Source organism: Oncorhynchus mykiss, chromosome 21, assembly GCF_057628025.1.
Source record: "Oncorhynchus mykiss isolate SJ-2025 chromosome 21, ASM5762802v1, whole genome shotgun sequence".
NCBI classification, from domain to species: domain Eukaryota; kingdom Metazoa; phylum Chordata; class Actinopteri; order Salmoniformes; family Salmonidae; genus Oncorhynchus; species Oncorhynchus mykiss.
In genome coordinates, this window is record NC_143042.1 from 33,234,788 (window position 1) to 33,251,787 (window position 17,000).

The following is a 17,000-nucleotide window of genomic DNA, read 5'->3' on the forward strand; positions in this document are numbered from 1 at the left end:
ATGCTGGTAAAGACTCAAATACATTTAGTTTTTTTTATCACAAAAGTAGTGTACTGGCCCTTTAATAGTTAGCGATTATAGTGTCTTCAGTGCAGGCAACAAAAACAAAAATCTGCCCCCCTCCCGTCTGGAAACTAACGCAGCACCCACCCACCCCCAAACTACATCCCTCACCTGTGGTGTGTTCTTGGCTATGCTCCCCCCTGGCGGGAGAAATACTATCTAATTCACCCCGTTTCCGTTCATTCATCAGGCTACTGCAGTGTGGCAGAGCCAGAACGCTCGTGATTCATTCGAGCGAAGCGAAAATTCTTATCAATGAAAGCTTGGTTCCGTCACTAGGGGAAAACTCTGACGTCAGGTCACGTAGGCAGGGAGGGGGGGACGTATAAAGAAGCGGTGCTGCCGGTGATAACTCACTGAAACAGAAGCACAGCGAGTGAGGCAACAGTAAGAAAACCTGCGGTGCTGTCCGTGGTAATACTCACTGAAACAGACGCACAGCGAATGAGGCAACAGTAGACAAACCAAAAGGGAGAAATAACTTTCTACTTTATACACACTTCCAAACAACACCGAGCTTTATTTGTGTTGAGTAGACATTGGTGTGTTGAGTTAGAGTAACACGTTGAATTAGAGAGATTTGAGGAGTGACAAGGAGGAGAAAGTAGCCTATCTGGTTTCACCGCAAGACACCAGGTAAGTCTTAACTACTTTAATATATCTTATTTAAAAAGTGATCAAACTGATTGATCCTGTGGCATGAACGACTGAAAACTAAAGCTATGGTCATGTATTTGAGAGTTTGTATGGGATTCCACCTTGCATTTAGTTAAGACAGACTGTAGTTAAAAGAAATAGTAACAAAAGTGTTTTAATAATAAAGGAAAATATATTGAATGTGTTTACTCCAATTAGGGGAGAGGTGATAGTGTAAGGGGGAGAAAAAAATAATATATATATATATAAGTGCATTCAGAAAGTGATCGGACCCCTACACTTTTTCTACATTGTTACATTACAATCATCAATCTACCCCATAATAACAAAGAAAAAGCATGTTTAGACATTTCAGCAAATGAAATAAAAATGAAATCACATTTACATAAGTATTCAGACCCTTTACTCTGTGCTTTGTTTGAAGCACCTTTGGCAGTGATTATAGCCGTGAGTCTTGAGTATGACGCTACAAGCTTGGCACACCTATATTTGGAGAGCTTCTCTTATTCTCCTCTGCAGATCTCCAGGTTGGATGGTGAGTGTTGCTGCACAGCTATTTTCAGGTCTCTCCAGAGATGTTTGATCGGGTTCAAGTCCGGGCTCTGGCTGGGCCACTCAAGGACATTCAGAGACTTGTCCCGAAGCCACTCCTGCATTGTCTTGGCTGTGTGCTTAGGGTTGTTGTCCTGTTGGAAGGTGAACTGTCACCCCAGTTTGAGGTCCTGAGCACTATTGAGCAGGTTTTCATCAAGGATCTCTGTATTTTGCTCCATTCATCGTTGCCTCGATCCTGACTAGTCTCCCAGTCCTTGCCGCTGAAAAACATCCCCAAAGCATGATGCTGCCACCACCATGCTTCGCCGTAGGGATGGTGCTATGTTTCCTCCAGACTTTATGCTTGGTATTCAGGCCAAAGAGTTCAGTCTTGGTTTCATCAGACCAGAGAATCTTGTTTCTCATGGTCTGAGAGTCTTTAGGTGCCTTTTGGCAAGCTCCAAGCTGGCTGTCATGTGCCTTTTACTGAGGAGTGGCTTCCGTCTGGCCACTCTACCATAAAGGCATGATTGGTGGAGTGATGCAGAGGTGGTTGTCCATCTGGAAGGTTCTCCCACCTCCACAGAGCAATTCTGTAGCTCTGTCAGAGTGACCATCGGGTTCTTCTCCCCCGATTGCTCAGTTTCGCGGGGCGGCCAGCTCTAGGAAAAGTCTTGGTGCTTCCAAACACTTCAATTCCTAGACAGGCGTGTGCCTTTTCCAAATAATGTCCAATCAATTGAATTTACCACAGGTGGACTCAATCAACTTGTAGAAACATCTCAAGGATGCTTAATGGAAACAGGATGCACCTGAGCTCAATTTCGGGTCTCATAGAAAAGGGTCTGAATACTTATGTAATAAAAAATAAAGAAATGTATACATTTGCACAAAAAAAATGTTTTTGCTTTGTCCTTATGGTGTATTGTGTGTAGATTGTTGAGCAAAATAAACAATTGAATCATTTTTAGAATAAAGCTAACAAAATTTGGAAAAGGGGTCTGAATACATTTCAAAGGCATATATATATATATTAGATGTTTTATTGAACTAGGCAAGTCAGTTAAGAACACATTCTTATTTACAATGACTGCCTAGGAACAGTGGGTTAACTTCCTTGTTCAGGGGCAGAACAACAGATTTGTACCTTGTCAACTCAGGGATTTGATCTAGCAACCTTGCGATTACTGGTCCAATGTTCTAACCACTAGGCTACCTGCCACCCCAAAATATATATATATAGAGGCCACAATCTATCTGCAATATTAAAGATGATCTACACCCTAAAATAAACAACATATATATATAACACAAGTGTTTTAAAAGATCAACATAAAGGAATGTATTTTCACAAATTTCAACTTATTTTTCAATACTAATCTTTGTAAATTGTAAGAGATTACTATCTCTCAGTATAAATAGCCTACAAGAAAATGGGTGTGGATTATGAGAAGAGAAATAATCGAATGATAGAATGACTGAGGTTGGCTAATGATTGTGGTAATCATATTGACAAGGATTACCGGAGATGATAATGATCATGATAATTGTCATATCATCATAACCATCATCATCATCATAGCCACGCCTCTTCCCAGTCTTCCATCATCTTTGCCATCACCATGGCGTCACAAACTGCCAAGAATAAACCCAGGAAGACCAAGTAAAGACACAGGGTGAAAAGGACACTTTAAACAGCTGCATCTGGCTGCGTAAAAGAGTGGTTTTGCATGTCAAACCAATTTTGATGCTACTTTTTAATAGTTAGTTGAGACATTTATGTACATGCATTAATTATGTGTATAAGTGCTCTGCTTTCTTCTATACTTTCATGCATACTAGAGTTCATGTGGTGATAGAGTTCTTGCACGTTTAATCTTGAGGCAACAGAGCGCTTCTCCCAGGTCGTGTGGCGTTTCGACTGAGCAGATTATGGCTAGATAGGGCTTCTTAAAAGCAAATGTGCTTTGGTGGAGAGACTGCACCCTACGTATATTGCCCTCGGGGATGGGAATTTGCCGATAGAATTATGAGAACGGGTGAGACAGACATATGTGGTTCCAGAAGCTTTTTAATACCTGTACTACCCGAGGTACAACGTTTACCAAACATTATACAGCTAAAGAATTAAGTATGAAAAAATGGGACCAATAAAGCCAACCAAAGAGATGGAATAATTGTAAGGTGATATAGATTGTTGCTATACAGTTTGCCTACGCATGACTTGGACATGTTAGGAAAGATCACTCTATTGGGAGAAAGTGAGATTTGTGGTGTGTCATCCACACACACACACACACACACACACACACACACACACACACACACACACACACACACACACGGGTGCATCATCCAGGCCAGGTAGGTTGTCTCCTAATCTCTCACTCTGTAGATTACACTGATCCATCTGTGTTTTGATTATCCAGGGGTCAAACCTATATCATGCATCCCAAATGGCAGCTTATTAACTGTTGGCCTACTATTTTGACCAGGACCCATAGAGCTCTGGTCAAAAGTAGTGCACTGTGTTGGGTAGGGAATAGCCTGCCAATTGGGATGCAGCCTCAATGCGGTATTATGATCTTTTAATCTCATGTCCATTTTCAGTCTCATCTACATTCTGGGATGATATCTGCAATGAGTACAGTACCTGTGTCAGTGGTTAAATCCAATGGGTTTGTGTTTGACATTGTTGTGGCTGTAATGAAGGAGATGATCGATTGCTATTGATTATTTCATCAGTCTATTCATGCTACTTATTGAATTTTTAAGAGAGAGAAAAAAAATCCGAAATCATTGTGTAGTTACTGGTAGGTATTATACTGTAGCGATCAATGTGAAATCGGTTGTTGCCATGGCCACTGATATAGATGACCTTACAAATAGCACCTACTTCGTCTCTGTAGCACGCGCATTGGAACGCTTTCTTGCCAATTGCCACCCGCCCTATTACCACGTGCCTGGAGCGCTCACATGCGAAGGGAGCATTACACACGCAAGGAACAGCACTAGCTCGAGACACTGAGCCAATTAACCTTTTGTTAGATCAGCTCAGTGGAGGCGCGAGAAAATACTAAATACTGTATAGCATGTGCCAAATCACACGGTTTAAACACAAATCGACGCACAAGAGTTTCATTTCTCTTGACACCTTGCAGCAAATAGCCTACAGGTATTCTAGTTTAGCCTGTGGAGCGGAACAATTCAATTGAGGAAAAGTCCAAATTGGACAAACTGGATTCAAAGGCATTGTTGTGAAAGCAATATGAGCCATGGTAGTAGCCGAAAAGCTAGGAAGTCGTTGAGAAACCATTTCAAACTGTTGGCCCAATACTGGTCAGCCATTTTGTGTGGGTCCCTATGCTCAACTGATGTTATTTGTGACCTGCACAGAGGTGCATGATCTACATTGATTAAGGTGAATGAATATAGTATTTTGTCTATTATGTATGTTATATTTATGGGGGAAACTGAGTAGTGTGTACTGAGAAAATGACATCTGTTGTAAAAGCAACCTACTCTAGTGTTTCATCATGATTCTAGGTTGAGAATTGTTTTCGCATGCAGATGAGTGATGACATCATCTACTCCATTTGTGCTAATTATTTGGTTCATATCCCTCATTCCTTTACAGGCTGACTCATGTCCATTAATTCATTTCACTTTAATAATGCTATGAGCTAATGGTTTTCTTGGCAGTGACACCACATACTTTAACTGAACTGTATATGCAGCTCCCGAGTGGCGCAGCGGTTTAAGGCACTGCATCTCAGTGCTTGAGGTGTCACTACAGAAACCCTTGTTCGAATCCAGGCTGTATCACACCAGGCCATGATCGGGAGTCCCATAGGGCAGCGCACAGTTGGCCCAGTATCATCCGGGTTTGGTCAGTGTAGGCTGTCATTGTAAATAAGAATTTAAAAAATTATATATATATATGCTCATTAAAAAATTTGTACCATCCTGTGAAACTTTTCATTATAGGTATATACAAAGAAAATGCTTTCTATTGTATAGGGGGGTTCCATAGAATAAAAATTCTACGTGGGTTCACCCATTTTTCTTATTTTATCTAACAAATCTATATTTTCTGTCTCTCATTCACCAGGAGCATCACCTTCCCTCGCCCCCTCTTGTCCTTTCTGTGTGGTCATGATGTGGTCCCACTTCGCCACAAGTGCCCTTATCCTACTGGTTGTCCTGTTGAGACTCACCCTAACCCTCCCGCTCACCGCCTCCGTGGCGACCGAGACACACAGCCCCGGTGACAGCCATGCTCCTTCCCCTCTTGGACTTAGGCCAACCGAGGGAGAGAATGAAGGGAGGAAGGGCGGACTTCCACAGAGAGAGAGAGCAGAAGAGGAGGATGAGCTTTTTGGAGGCATGGACCCCAAAACATTAGCAGCCGTTCTGCTGGAGGCGATGAATAAGCCACACGGGGAAAGGAGGAACGGTGTGGAGGATGGGCGCAAGGAAAAGGAGAGAGGAAAAGAGGAGAATGAGAGAGAGAGGCAGGAGGAGGAGAAGGGAGAGGAGGTGAGAGCCGCATTGGATGAGGAGGGAGCAGACCGAGACAGGGACGGTCGCGAGGAGCTTGAGCTGGTGATGGCAGCCGCTGCGGCGCAGGGCAAGGAGGAGCGAGAGAGGAATGAGGAGGAGGAGGAGGAGAGGAAGAGAGCACAGGAGGAGGAGGAAAGACTAACAGAGAAAGTGACTAGCCACACCACCAGCCAGATGATTCCTGGAAAGGAGAAACGACCTCCGGCAGAAGGAGAAAGAGGGGAGGAGGTGGGAGTGAAGGAAGTGGGGGCCAGAGAAGATGCGCAGCAGGGACCACCCACCTCACAGGAGACCCAGCAAGAGGAAGAAGAGGAGCAACTAAGTCCAGATGAAGTGCAGAACCTACAGAGCATGTTGGAGGAACTGCAGAACTACAACACAGCTAACAAGAGAGAGAGGGAGGCCCAGGAGCAGAGAGGGAGAGAGAGCAGGGCCTACAGCCAAGACGACACAGACCAAGCCCTGATCCACAACCAGATAAAACCCAAAGCAAAAGGATACCCCCGAGCCATGTCGAAGAAGCTCAAATGGCAAGAGGAGATGCAGAAAGCCCTGAACATGCCCACTTATAGAGGAGGCAACTTCATGGACGACTTTGACAATCTGGCTCGACCGGCAGCTGAGGAGGATGATGAGGAAATGCTGAGCCCCGAGGAGGAAGAGAGGAGGGCAAAGGAGGAGCAGGAGGAGGTCAGGAGGCAGGCGATGGAAGCTCAGAGGGCCAAAGCCGAGGAGGAGAAGTTGGCGGACATAGCCTCGGACATGCTCCTGCAGTACATGGTCAAACAGGACAAAGGAAAGTACCAAAACAAGAAGACCCTGCTGTCCAACGCAGCGGAGGACAAGCGCTCTGACGAGGAGCTCGTCAGCGAGGACGATGATATTGATCCTCAGACCATTGATAAGCTCATCGAGATCTCCAGTAAGCTCCACCTCCCCGCGGACGACGTCGTTGACATCATCAGCGACGTTGAGAAGAAGAAGAAGAAAGACGCTCCTGAGACATTGCCCTGGCAACGACCCCAGCAAAGACCCCTGGTTTACCCAGCAGCCAAAGCCGTCGATGCCCAGCCTTCACACCCCCGATACCCCACCATGAAGCAGCCTCTCGCGGCCATCAATCCCCTCAAGGCCTGGTTCAAGGACAAATCTTCCATCAAACCCTCAAAACAAGACCTCTGGATCAAACCTCAACAGAAGTCCTTTCGGACTTCCTCCAACTATCCTATAACTACTAACAACAACTATCCCTTCTACCAACAGAAGCCCTATCGAGGCTACTACCCAATTTACTTCCCCCCTCCCAAGCCCAAACCCCTGTTCTATGCCAAGCCTTCCTACATGCTCAACGACCTCCTGTCGAATCCTCTGGACTACGACTTTGATTTCCCCCCCAAGAGGAGGTACCGTCCCTGGGTACAGCCCCGCCCGAGGAAGCCCCCCGCTGCACTCCGGCGGAACCTCTACTACCCCAATTACTCCAACTATCCCAACTATCTCCTCCCCCCACACCCCAGGACATACAACCCCCTACCCGTCCCCGTCCCCATGCCTAAACCTCGCTCGTCCCCACCCAGGGGTCAGGTTCAGCCTCGCCATCGGCATGGTTACTATTACCAAGCGCCCTCAGCACCTTTGGTGACCCGGGACCAAGATTACTATGGGATGCAGGGGATAGGGATGGGGCCGCAGCAGCAAGATAGCAATGAAGACCTGGAGAACTACATTCAACAGGTCTTTATGAAACCCAGGCCTAGGATGTTTCAGTGAAAAGAGAGGAAAGAGAGAGAGGGGGCGGGAAGGAGGGAGGGGAAAAGGGGAGGAAAAGAGAACAATTGATTTTTTTTTTACACCACTTACTTTTGATTTCAGGTTTTGCCTTGGTTTTGTCTCTTTAATGTACTGTTAGATTTTTGTCAAAGAGCAACACAAATTCCATGTAGCTTTTTTTTTGTATAGAGGAAAAATGAACTTGCAGATAGAAAAGTGAGGGAGTCAGGATGACACACATCCATTCATTCCTCTTGCTCTTTTCTTTGGAAGATGAAACTGAAGCTGTTGTCCAAAATGACTGAAAGAGGGGCACTAAACCAATCACATAAAGAACTATAGAACATACAGAACCATAGAACACTGACTCTATAGACTCATCTCATCATCCTGGGATTCTGGAAAATATGAGGGAGCGTCGGCATCGTTCAGAAGACCAACATTGAGGGGAAATTGCAAATGGCACCCTATTCCCTATGTTGCGCAATACTTTTGTCCAGGGTCCATGGGGCTCTGGTCAAAAGTAGTGCACTATATATATGGGATAGGGTGCCATTTGGGACTCAGCCTGACTATCATGTTCCAAAATGATCCAAAACTCATACAAGAGACTTACAGTTGTTAACAAATACACACATGTCATTGTTTGGAGCCAAAATGCACAGTCAAGTGTGTTTATATTCCAAAAGACTAGCCATCGCTATTGGAGAAGAGGCCCTAATGGATATAAAGCCTTTACCAATGTGTATCTGTTGTGTTTTATTGTTATCGGTGGTTCCATTGTCATCATTTCAGTTACACGTCGTTGGTTGTTTACAGAAAATGAAGCTTGCAAAAAAAATATCGAATTGGTCCTTTTCAAGAACTCACAGATAACAAACAGTTATCGTCAAGGGCAGAGAAAGTCATTGTTATTGTTCCCGATACGCTTGATGATACGGTGCCATACTGTACGCAAATGCAGTCACTATTTATTAATCAAATACATTGTTTGTTTTTTGATTATTTGTTACTTGTCTGTTTTTAATCACTTCTGTTTTGTTATTTCCTGTCGTTATCACAGTGAGTTTGTTCCAACAACAAAAAACTGTTACATTTTTATGTCAATTTCCCGCACACTTTTTGATTAACTTATGAATATATGATTGTATTTATTTAATGTACTTGTAATGTACTTGTAATGTACTTGTAATGTACTTGTGTTTTTTCTACAAAGCAGTGCTAAGATTTACACATTCATACATTCCAAATATTTGTAAGACAAAGTGATTTTAAAGGAAAGAAACTGAAAATACTGAAATACAGTTTTATATTGCCTTATTATGGTTTCCCCCTCATTTTGCTAAGACTGTTGACTTTGTAAAGGGGGTAGAATTGAGTTAAGCCCTTGTAGAGAAATGGGGTTGTGATCACAATTCCATTCAATCTCAAATTCGATTCACAAATTGAAAAAAAAAAAGGGAATTTTTCAATGAAACGGACTTGATTTGAAATGGAATCGTCCCTCACATACTCCCGATGAATGAGTGAAATGAAATTAGAATTAGGGAAAAGAAACTGAAAACAGTCCAGGATTTTCACTCTGTTCTACTGTAGAGAAACCAATATGTCTCTGTGTTTATGCCTTTAGATGCTGGAAAGGACTGTGATTCAGTATCTCACCACAAACAAAAAAATCATTGTGTTATTGGAAATCAATATCTAATCACCTCCAAATCCTTACTCGTTCAATATTTCCTTGTAAACGAAACCCCAACAAAAATAGTTTTTTCCCCTGTTTTTTTTACCCCGTTTTCTCCCCAATTTCGTGGTATCCAATTGTTTTAGTAGCTACTATCTTGTCTCATCGCTACAACTCCCGTACGGGCTCGGGAGAGACAAAGGTTGAAAGTCATGCGTCCTCCGATACACAACCCAACCAAGCCGCACTGCTTCTTAACACAGCACCATCCAACCCGGAAGCCAGCCGCACCAATGTGTCGGAGGAAACACCGTGCACCTGGCAACCTTGGTTAGCGCGCACTGCGCCCGGCCCGCCGCAGGAGTCGCTGGTGCGCGATGAGTCAAGGATATCCCTACCGGCCAACCCCTCCCTAACCCGGACGACGCTAGGCCAATTGTGCGTCGCCCCACGGACCTCCCGGTCGCGGCCGGTTACGACAGAGCCTGGGCACGAACCCACCCTCATGTCTTTAAATAACCATGTGGCAATCTCGTAGCCAATGACAGAGCTTGTGTCCCAAATTGTACCCTATTCCCTTTAATAGTGCACTACTTTTGAACAGAGCCCTATGTGCACCATATGGGGAAAATGGTGCCATTTGGGATGCACTCATTGGCGTGGCTAGCATCAAAGCTCAATCAAACACAGCAGAGACAATCTCAAAGTGAAACCATTTTCAATGTGACTGACGCCACAGACACCAATGAAAAATCCATTATTTTAGAGAAGCGACGGGGGGAGAAACACTGGGAAAACATTGGGAGTGGTGTTTGATTTGACATGTGTGTTCTGCTTAACTGGAATCGGTGCCATTTGGGAATCGGTGCCATTTGGGACATACCTTTAGGACTGTTTCAGTTCACTCAACTGAACTCATTGCATTTTGGCATTTGAGTGGGTCCACTAGAAACACTGATCTAAGGGGACAGATTTGGCCTTTCAAACCTCCTACTCAATACTGAAGTGTAAGATATCTGCTGTAGGAGAGAGAGAGAGAGAGAGAGACAGAGAGATTATATGGAAGGTCGTGAAAAGTGGGGAAGGTATACCTAAACATTACTTCCACTTTGAAACAGATTTGTTTGTTTTTTGTTTCTCTTCTAAAAAGAGAGGGAGGGAAAGAGAACATTTACAGGTATGAGAAAGAAAGACAAGATAGAAGACAGTCTGCTGCACGTTTCTGTGTGCCTGCATCTAAAATGTGTTGCTTCTTTTTGATGAACTTAACGAGCATTAAATAAAAGTATAAAAAAAAATCTCAAAGGAGAACTAAAAGATGACTTTATAGAAGTACGAAGTACCCGGGAAAAAAACCCTGTTGAAGTCTTGTATGAGGATGTTCTGATCTATGTGCTCTATTTCTAGATGTACCTTGTACCTATGTCGTAATAAACATGCGTGTTGCTGATTGTAAATAACCGCATGTATCCATGATGACTAGTTTTGCTACACAGAGAGAAATAAATAAAATGAACTATTTTTTATTATGAAAGTGAAATGCCTTTTTTTTTTTTTTTTGTGAAGTTCTATTGGCTCTTGACTTTGACTCCTTTTCTCACCTATCACACGCAGCAACAATGGGACAAACCATCATGAAAACAGCACACTATGTTTGATAGGGATTTCTTGCTTATTCCCTTCTGATTCCGGGAATCTTCCAACAAGGATTTCTGAAACATTTTGGGAAAGTTTTTGGGAAAGTTACCCGAATTTTGCAACCGTAGACAAAACTGATACTGCTACTTGCTACAATGTATTCCTTTATAACACAGTGATTAGCACACAACCTGCATGAGATTTACAGCCAATCGATGCCAACACACCACCTATTGTCCCCCACAACGAAATCAGATGGGAACTATGGATCTGTCTCCGTCCGTTCGTACGTACTTTAGTCACAAGTGATATTTCAGACACCACTTGGGTGAAGTAATCACCTGAAATACAAACTTTGAACAAGCATATGTCCTGTCCCGTTTGTCTCCAGTCATGACGTTTTGTACATACAGTGGGGTCGGAAATTATTGACACCATTGACAAAGATTAGCCAAAATGACTGTATAAAATAAATAATTCATATACTGAGCTACACGGAGTATAATAATATTGAGTTGCACTACCACCTTTTTTTGCCCTCAGAACAGCCTCAATTCCTTCGGGGCATGGACTCTACAAGGTGTCGAAAGCGTTCCACAGGGATGCTGGATGTCCTTTGGCTGGTGGACCATTTCTGATACACACGGGAAACTGTTGAGCCTAAAAAAAATCCAGCAGCATTGCAGTTCTTAACCCAAACCGGTGCGCCTGGCACTTACTACCATACCCTGTTCAAAAAGTACAGTTTTTGTCTTGCCCATTCACCCTCTGAATGGCCCATAAACACAATCCATGTCTCAATTGTCTCAAGGCTTAAAAATCCTTCTTTAACCTGTCTCCTCTCCTTCATCTACGCTGACTGAAGTGGATTTAAAAAGTGACATCAATAAGGGATAATGGATTCACCTGGTCAGTCTGTCACAGAAAGAGCATTTGTTCTTAATGCTGCCAAAAAATTAGAAATTATATTATTTTACACTAACACAATTGCTCAGGGAAATAGATTTTGTTTAACAAGTCTCAAAAAGGTTATTATTTACACCCCTGTTTTCAATACCTCACCTCACCTTTTTCTAAATAGTTTCATTTGAGTTGGAGAACACATTGGGAGGGATCATAGACCATTCCTCCATACAGAATCCTTCCAGGTCCTTGATATCCTTTGTTTGCGCTCATGGACTCCCCTCTTCAATTCAAACCACGTCGCCTTGTTAATTCTGTACTGACTGAAGAGATGAGGGACGGAAGAGGTGGAGTGGAGCAGAAGAAGGAAGTGAAGGATGAGGGGATGTTAGGGAGTGGGAAAGAAGAGGAGGATGAGAAAGGAAGCAGAAGAGGGATACAGGGAAGAAGAATGGTTGTGTTGGTTTGATAACACATGCACCTAAGGGGAGAGGAGGGAGAAGTGGGGAGGAAGGGGGAGAAAGCAGAGGAGGGAAGGAAGGGGTAAGAGGGGAGAAGAAAGGTTGGAGTGTGTGTGTTCAGGGAGCTGTTTGAGATTTAATGGGTGATCAGAGGAGAGGTTGATCTCTGCTCACTGGAGGGATGGATACACACACACAATCTCACACACACACACACACACACCATGTATCTAGCAACGGAACAGGAGGAGAAGAGAGGGAAGGAAGGGAGAGAAGGAAGAGGGGGAACGAGGGAAGAGAGGAAAGGAAGTCATGTCAGACTATATGTACCAACAAAGTCCCATGGTGCCGCTGTCAGGGACCTACCACTGTTACTGGGGAGATTCAAACATGCATCACTGTCACGCTGAGATCCAGAGCACAAGGGGTCGGCCAGAAGCTTTGATCTCAGTAAGGAGTGCCTGTTTCCCCCTTGTCGAACAGGTGGGCTGCCCCCTCTGGAGCCCGCTGGCAATGATAGAGATATAATGGAGACTCACACTGTCAAAGGTTATCCAATCATATGGCTATGGAAGCATGGGGTAAATTGATGGGTGAAGTGTGAGTGGAGTGAGTATTTATACAGAGTTCCATTTGTTGGTGTTTCTGATACAATAATTTATGTTAGTTAGCTAGTTCATCATTATTATTATTGTTATTCTCTCTCTCTCTCTCTCACTCACTCACTCACTCACTCACTCAGAGTCTAAATAAAGAGATAGATTGCAAATAAATGAGAGGAATAGAGGATAGGTTGGTGAGTGGGAGGGATGGATGGAGGAGAGGAGGGGAGAGGAGAGAGGGATGGATGGATGGATGGATGGAGGGAAGGAGGGATGAGAGGAGGAGTGAAGGAAGCGAGTGATGGAGGGAGGAGATATGGAGAAAAGAGAGGAGGAGAGGAGAAAGGGAAGGAAGGAAGATGGAGGGAGGGAGGCATGGGATAAGGAGGGAAGAAGACAAGAAGGAGAAGAGGAGAGGAAGGGATGGGATGAGGAGAAAGGAGGAGAGGAGAGGTTGATGAGTGTAGCTCAGCCAGCCCACGGAGGGTTAGCAGCAGTGATTCATTGGTCATGTGACTCCCTCCCTTCCCTCCCTCCTCTGCTGGGTGAGTCATCCTTCGCGCCACCATCTCCATGCAGAGCCACTGCAGAACCCCTAGGCAGTCAGCCCAGCTTCCTCACTCGCGCGCGCGCACACACACACACACACACACACACACACACACACACACACACACACACACACACACACACACACACACACACACACACACACACACACACACACACACACACACACACACACACACACACAGGACCTACTGCAGAGAGGGCCTACTACACACTCATGCACATACTGTCAACATATGCAGAGATAGATGTACAGGTAACTGCCAAAATAAAGGCAACACCAGCATGAAGTGTCTTAATAGGGTGTTGGGCCGCCACGAGTCAGAACAGCTTCAATGCGCCTTGTCATAGATTCCACAGCTGTCTGGAAATCTATGAGAGGCATGCGACACCGTTCTTTCAAAATAAACATCATTTTGTGTTTTGTTGACGGTGGTGGAAAACGATGTATCAGGCACCACTCCAGAACACTCCCATAAGTGTTCAACTGGGTTGAGATCTGGTGAACTGAGGCATCCATGGCATATGGTTTACATCTATTTCATGCTTATGAAACCATTCAGTGACCACTCATATTATGTGGAGGCAGGCATTGCCATCTATGGGGGCATAGCCATAGTAGCCAAAATAATGGCCTGTTCAGCATTTTTATGACCCTAAGCCTGATGGGATGTTAATTTCTTAATTAGCTCAGGAACTACACCTGTATGGAAGCACCTGCTTTCAATATACTTTGTATCCCTCATGTTTCCATTATTTTGGCAGTTACGTGTATAAACGTGTACATTCACTTAAACACCCACAGTTACTGCATCACCACTGTCAAATCAACTCACATCATGTTTGTAGCCTATGCACACAGCCAACTAGTATCAGTAACCACACACACAGCCAGGCCATTTCAGGAAATGGAATACACACCCACATAATCAAAAACAGACACCTCTCCCTATTTCTCTTTCAGTCTCTCTCTCTCTCTCTCTCTCTCTCACACACACACACACACACACACTGTGTGCACCTACGACCTGTATCATTATTTGTGATATGTTCCCAGTAATTTTCCATCTGTGTACTGATAAAGTATTGATGCTGTGCATCCCAAATGGCACCCAATTCCCTATATAGTGCACTACTTTTGACCAGGGCTCCATAGGTAAAAGTAGTGCAGTATATAGGGAATAGGATGCCATTTGGGATATAGACAGATGGAAAACCTAATGGAGCAGCATTCTAACATTCTAAGTGCACTTTATTTCACAGTATCAAACATTATTGATCGCGGCTGATGCGTGACTCCAAAAAAAGAATAACACAGGAAATTGTGATATGACAAACAACGGTAAACAGATGCACATACAAGCCCCCCCCACACACACACACACAAGGGCCCCATACCGTCACCAAATATAGTAGCGTTCTCCGAGAAGGTATGGGCCAATCACAGCAATTTGTAAGGCAAGGATGAAAGGAGGGAGGGACAGAAGAGGAGAAAGAGAAAGTGAGGGCAGGAAGGCTGTTCTTTCATAACAGCAAGAACAACAGTCTGTTTGTGATGCAGAGGGTTAGATAGAGGTCCCTGGCAGTAGGGGAGCAAAGTAGGACCATGTGATGGGAAGAGGGCAACGGAGGGTAGGAGGGGGACAGGCAAGGGAATGGCATAAAGCCTTTAAGGTATATCTAGTGTTGTAGGAAGTATGCATCTAGTATGCAGGGGAAGTGTGTTCATTTAAGTATGCTTGAAAGACCAACGTTGATATCTTCAGTGGATGTTGTGAGGGAGCCGGATAGGCCATGTGAGGGGAGGAGGGTCCAGCAGAGGATACCGTTGGCATAAAACCATGGCCATGTTCAAGTTGACAAACGTTGCAGATAGAAATGCCGCGAATAGAGCCGTCATGATTCCTTGTTTTACATGTCAGAGAGGCATGTTTGTTGAACAATACATATTTGTATCTGAAAGTTCCAGAACGTTGTGTCTTGCTGAACGCGCCCCATATCTCCATCCGCTGGCTTGACGGTGGCCACTGCTACATCCCAACGGGAGCTCTGGGCCAGCCAACATGGCGCCCGCCCTGAATGCCCAGTTCATCTCACCTACTTTGTGCAGTTCTGAAAACATTGAATAGTTTTGTAGTAGATTATTCATTGCCTGAATAATCCTTCTCTCCACCTTGTCACTACCATTTTTCTCTGCACTTATTTACTGAGCTCTCCTCCTTTATCTCATCCCTCCATCGCTCCCTCGTTTCTCTCGCTCTCCCCCTCCGCTGTATGGCAAGGCCACGCATCACTGCAACACTGTCACAAAGGAACGGTGACTCATACACTTAAATGCTCCATCTTGCTTCTCTTCTCGTTTTTTTTCCCCTTTCCCTCGCTCCTCCCTCCCCTATCTTACACAAACAGCTTTGGCTTTAGGATTCTCTCTGAATTTCAAACAGTAGCTACATCAACAGGTTTGTATTTACACCTATAGACTTGACATTTCCCACAAAAACATGCATCCACTTTTGAACACAACAACTGTCAACAAATGATAAAGTCCTGGTAAGACACAGTTAAAGGGGCAATCTGCAGTTCAAACAACAACCAGGCAGTCACCTGCCACTGTTTTGGTAAATCAAATCACAGTTTTAAACCATGTTTTGAGGCTATACAGTGTTTGTTTAGAATTATATTGTTTACAAACAATTGCGTAAGAAAATATTGTTTTGGGTTCTGATGGGGTATGACAGTTGAACTACGCTCATGAGGCATTTATAAAGTGAGGTTCTTATACTCTCAATGGGTATAGAGTACACTCACCACTTCTACATAAATGTGGATTCTACCATGATTGTGGATACTCATGAATTGTGAATAATGATGAGTGAGAAAGTTAGACGCACAAAGGTCATACCCCCCAAAAAATACACGCAATGGGTTTGTAGTCACAAGCCAAGCTCGATGTACTCAGTGCGTGCTAAGAATATGGAACCAAAACTTGACTACTTTAACACACTAAGTGTGTATTAACGAACTAAAATGTTAGCTTCACTGTCCAAATACATATGGAGGGGAGTGTATATTAAAAGACAAAAAATGTATATACCAATCACAGACTGCCTCTTTAATGCAACAAATGTTCATAAACAAAAGACAACAACCTTCTCTCTGACATACAGCTTCCTACACTGGGGCTTTGGATTCTCTCGGAATTAAAAACGGTAGCTACATCAACTGGTTGCTGTGCATTACGCGACATGACCAAATGTATGTGGACATCAGCTCGTCGAACATCTCATCCCAAATTTGTGGGCATTACTATGGAGTTTGTCCCCCCTTTTCTGCTATAACATACTCCACTCTTCTGGGAAGGCTTTCCACTAGATGTTGGAACATTGCTGCTTCCATTCAGCCAGTTAAAGAGCCAGTTTGCGCTGTTCTGTGAAGGATGTAGTACACAGCCCTGTACGAGCTCTTTAGTTTCTTGGCAATTTCTCACATGGAATAGCATTCATTTGGTTGCTGATAATGGTCCTCTGTACGCCTATATAGATATTCCATAAAGAAATC

General features: G+C 44.0%; 1 protein-coding gene across 1 annotated transcript; it reads left to right on the forward strand.

The window, feature by feature from the left end:
* The first annotated feature begins 418 nt into the window (after positions 1 to 418).
* On the forward strand, positions 419 to 10,802 carry LOC110500364 (uncharacterized). The gene is made up of 2 exons (XM_021577695.3): positions 419 to 699; positions 5,366 to 10,802. Exon 2 carries the CDS (start codon positions 5,410 to 5,412, stop codon positions 7,585 to 7,587), a length of 2,178 nt encoding a protein of 725 aa, XP_021433370.3. The 5' UTR covers positions 419 to 699; positions 5,366 to 5,409; the 3' UTR covers positions 7,588 to 10,802.
* Positions 10,803 to 17,000: the final 6,198 nt, after the last annotated feature.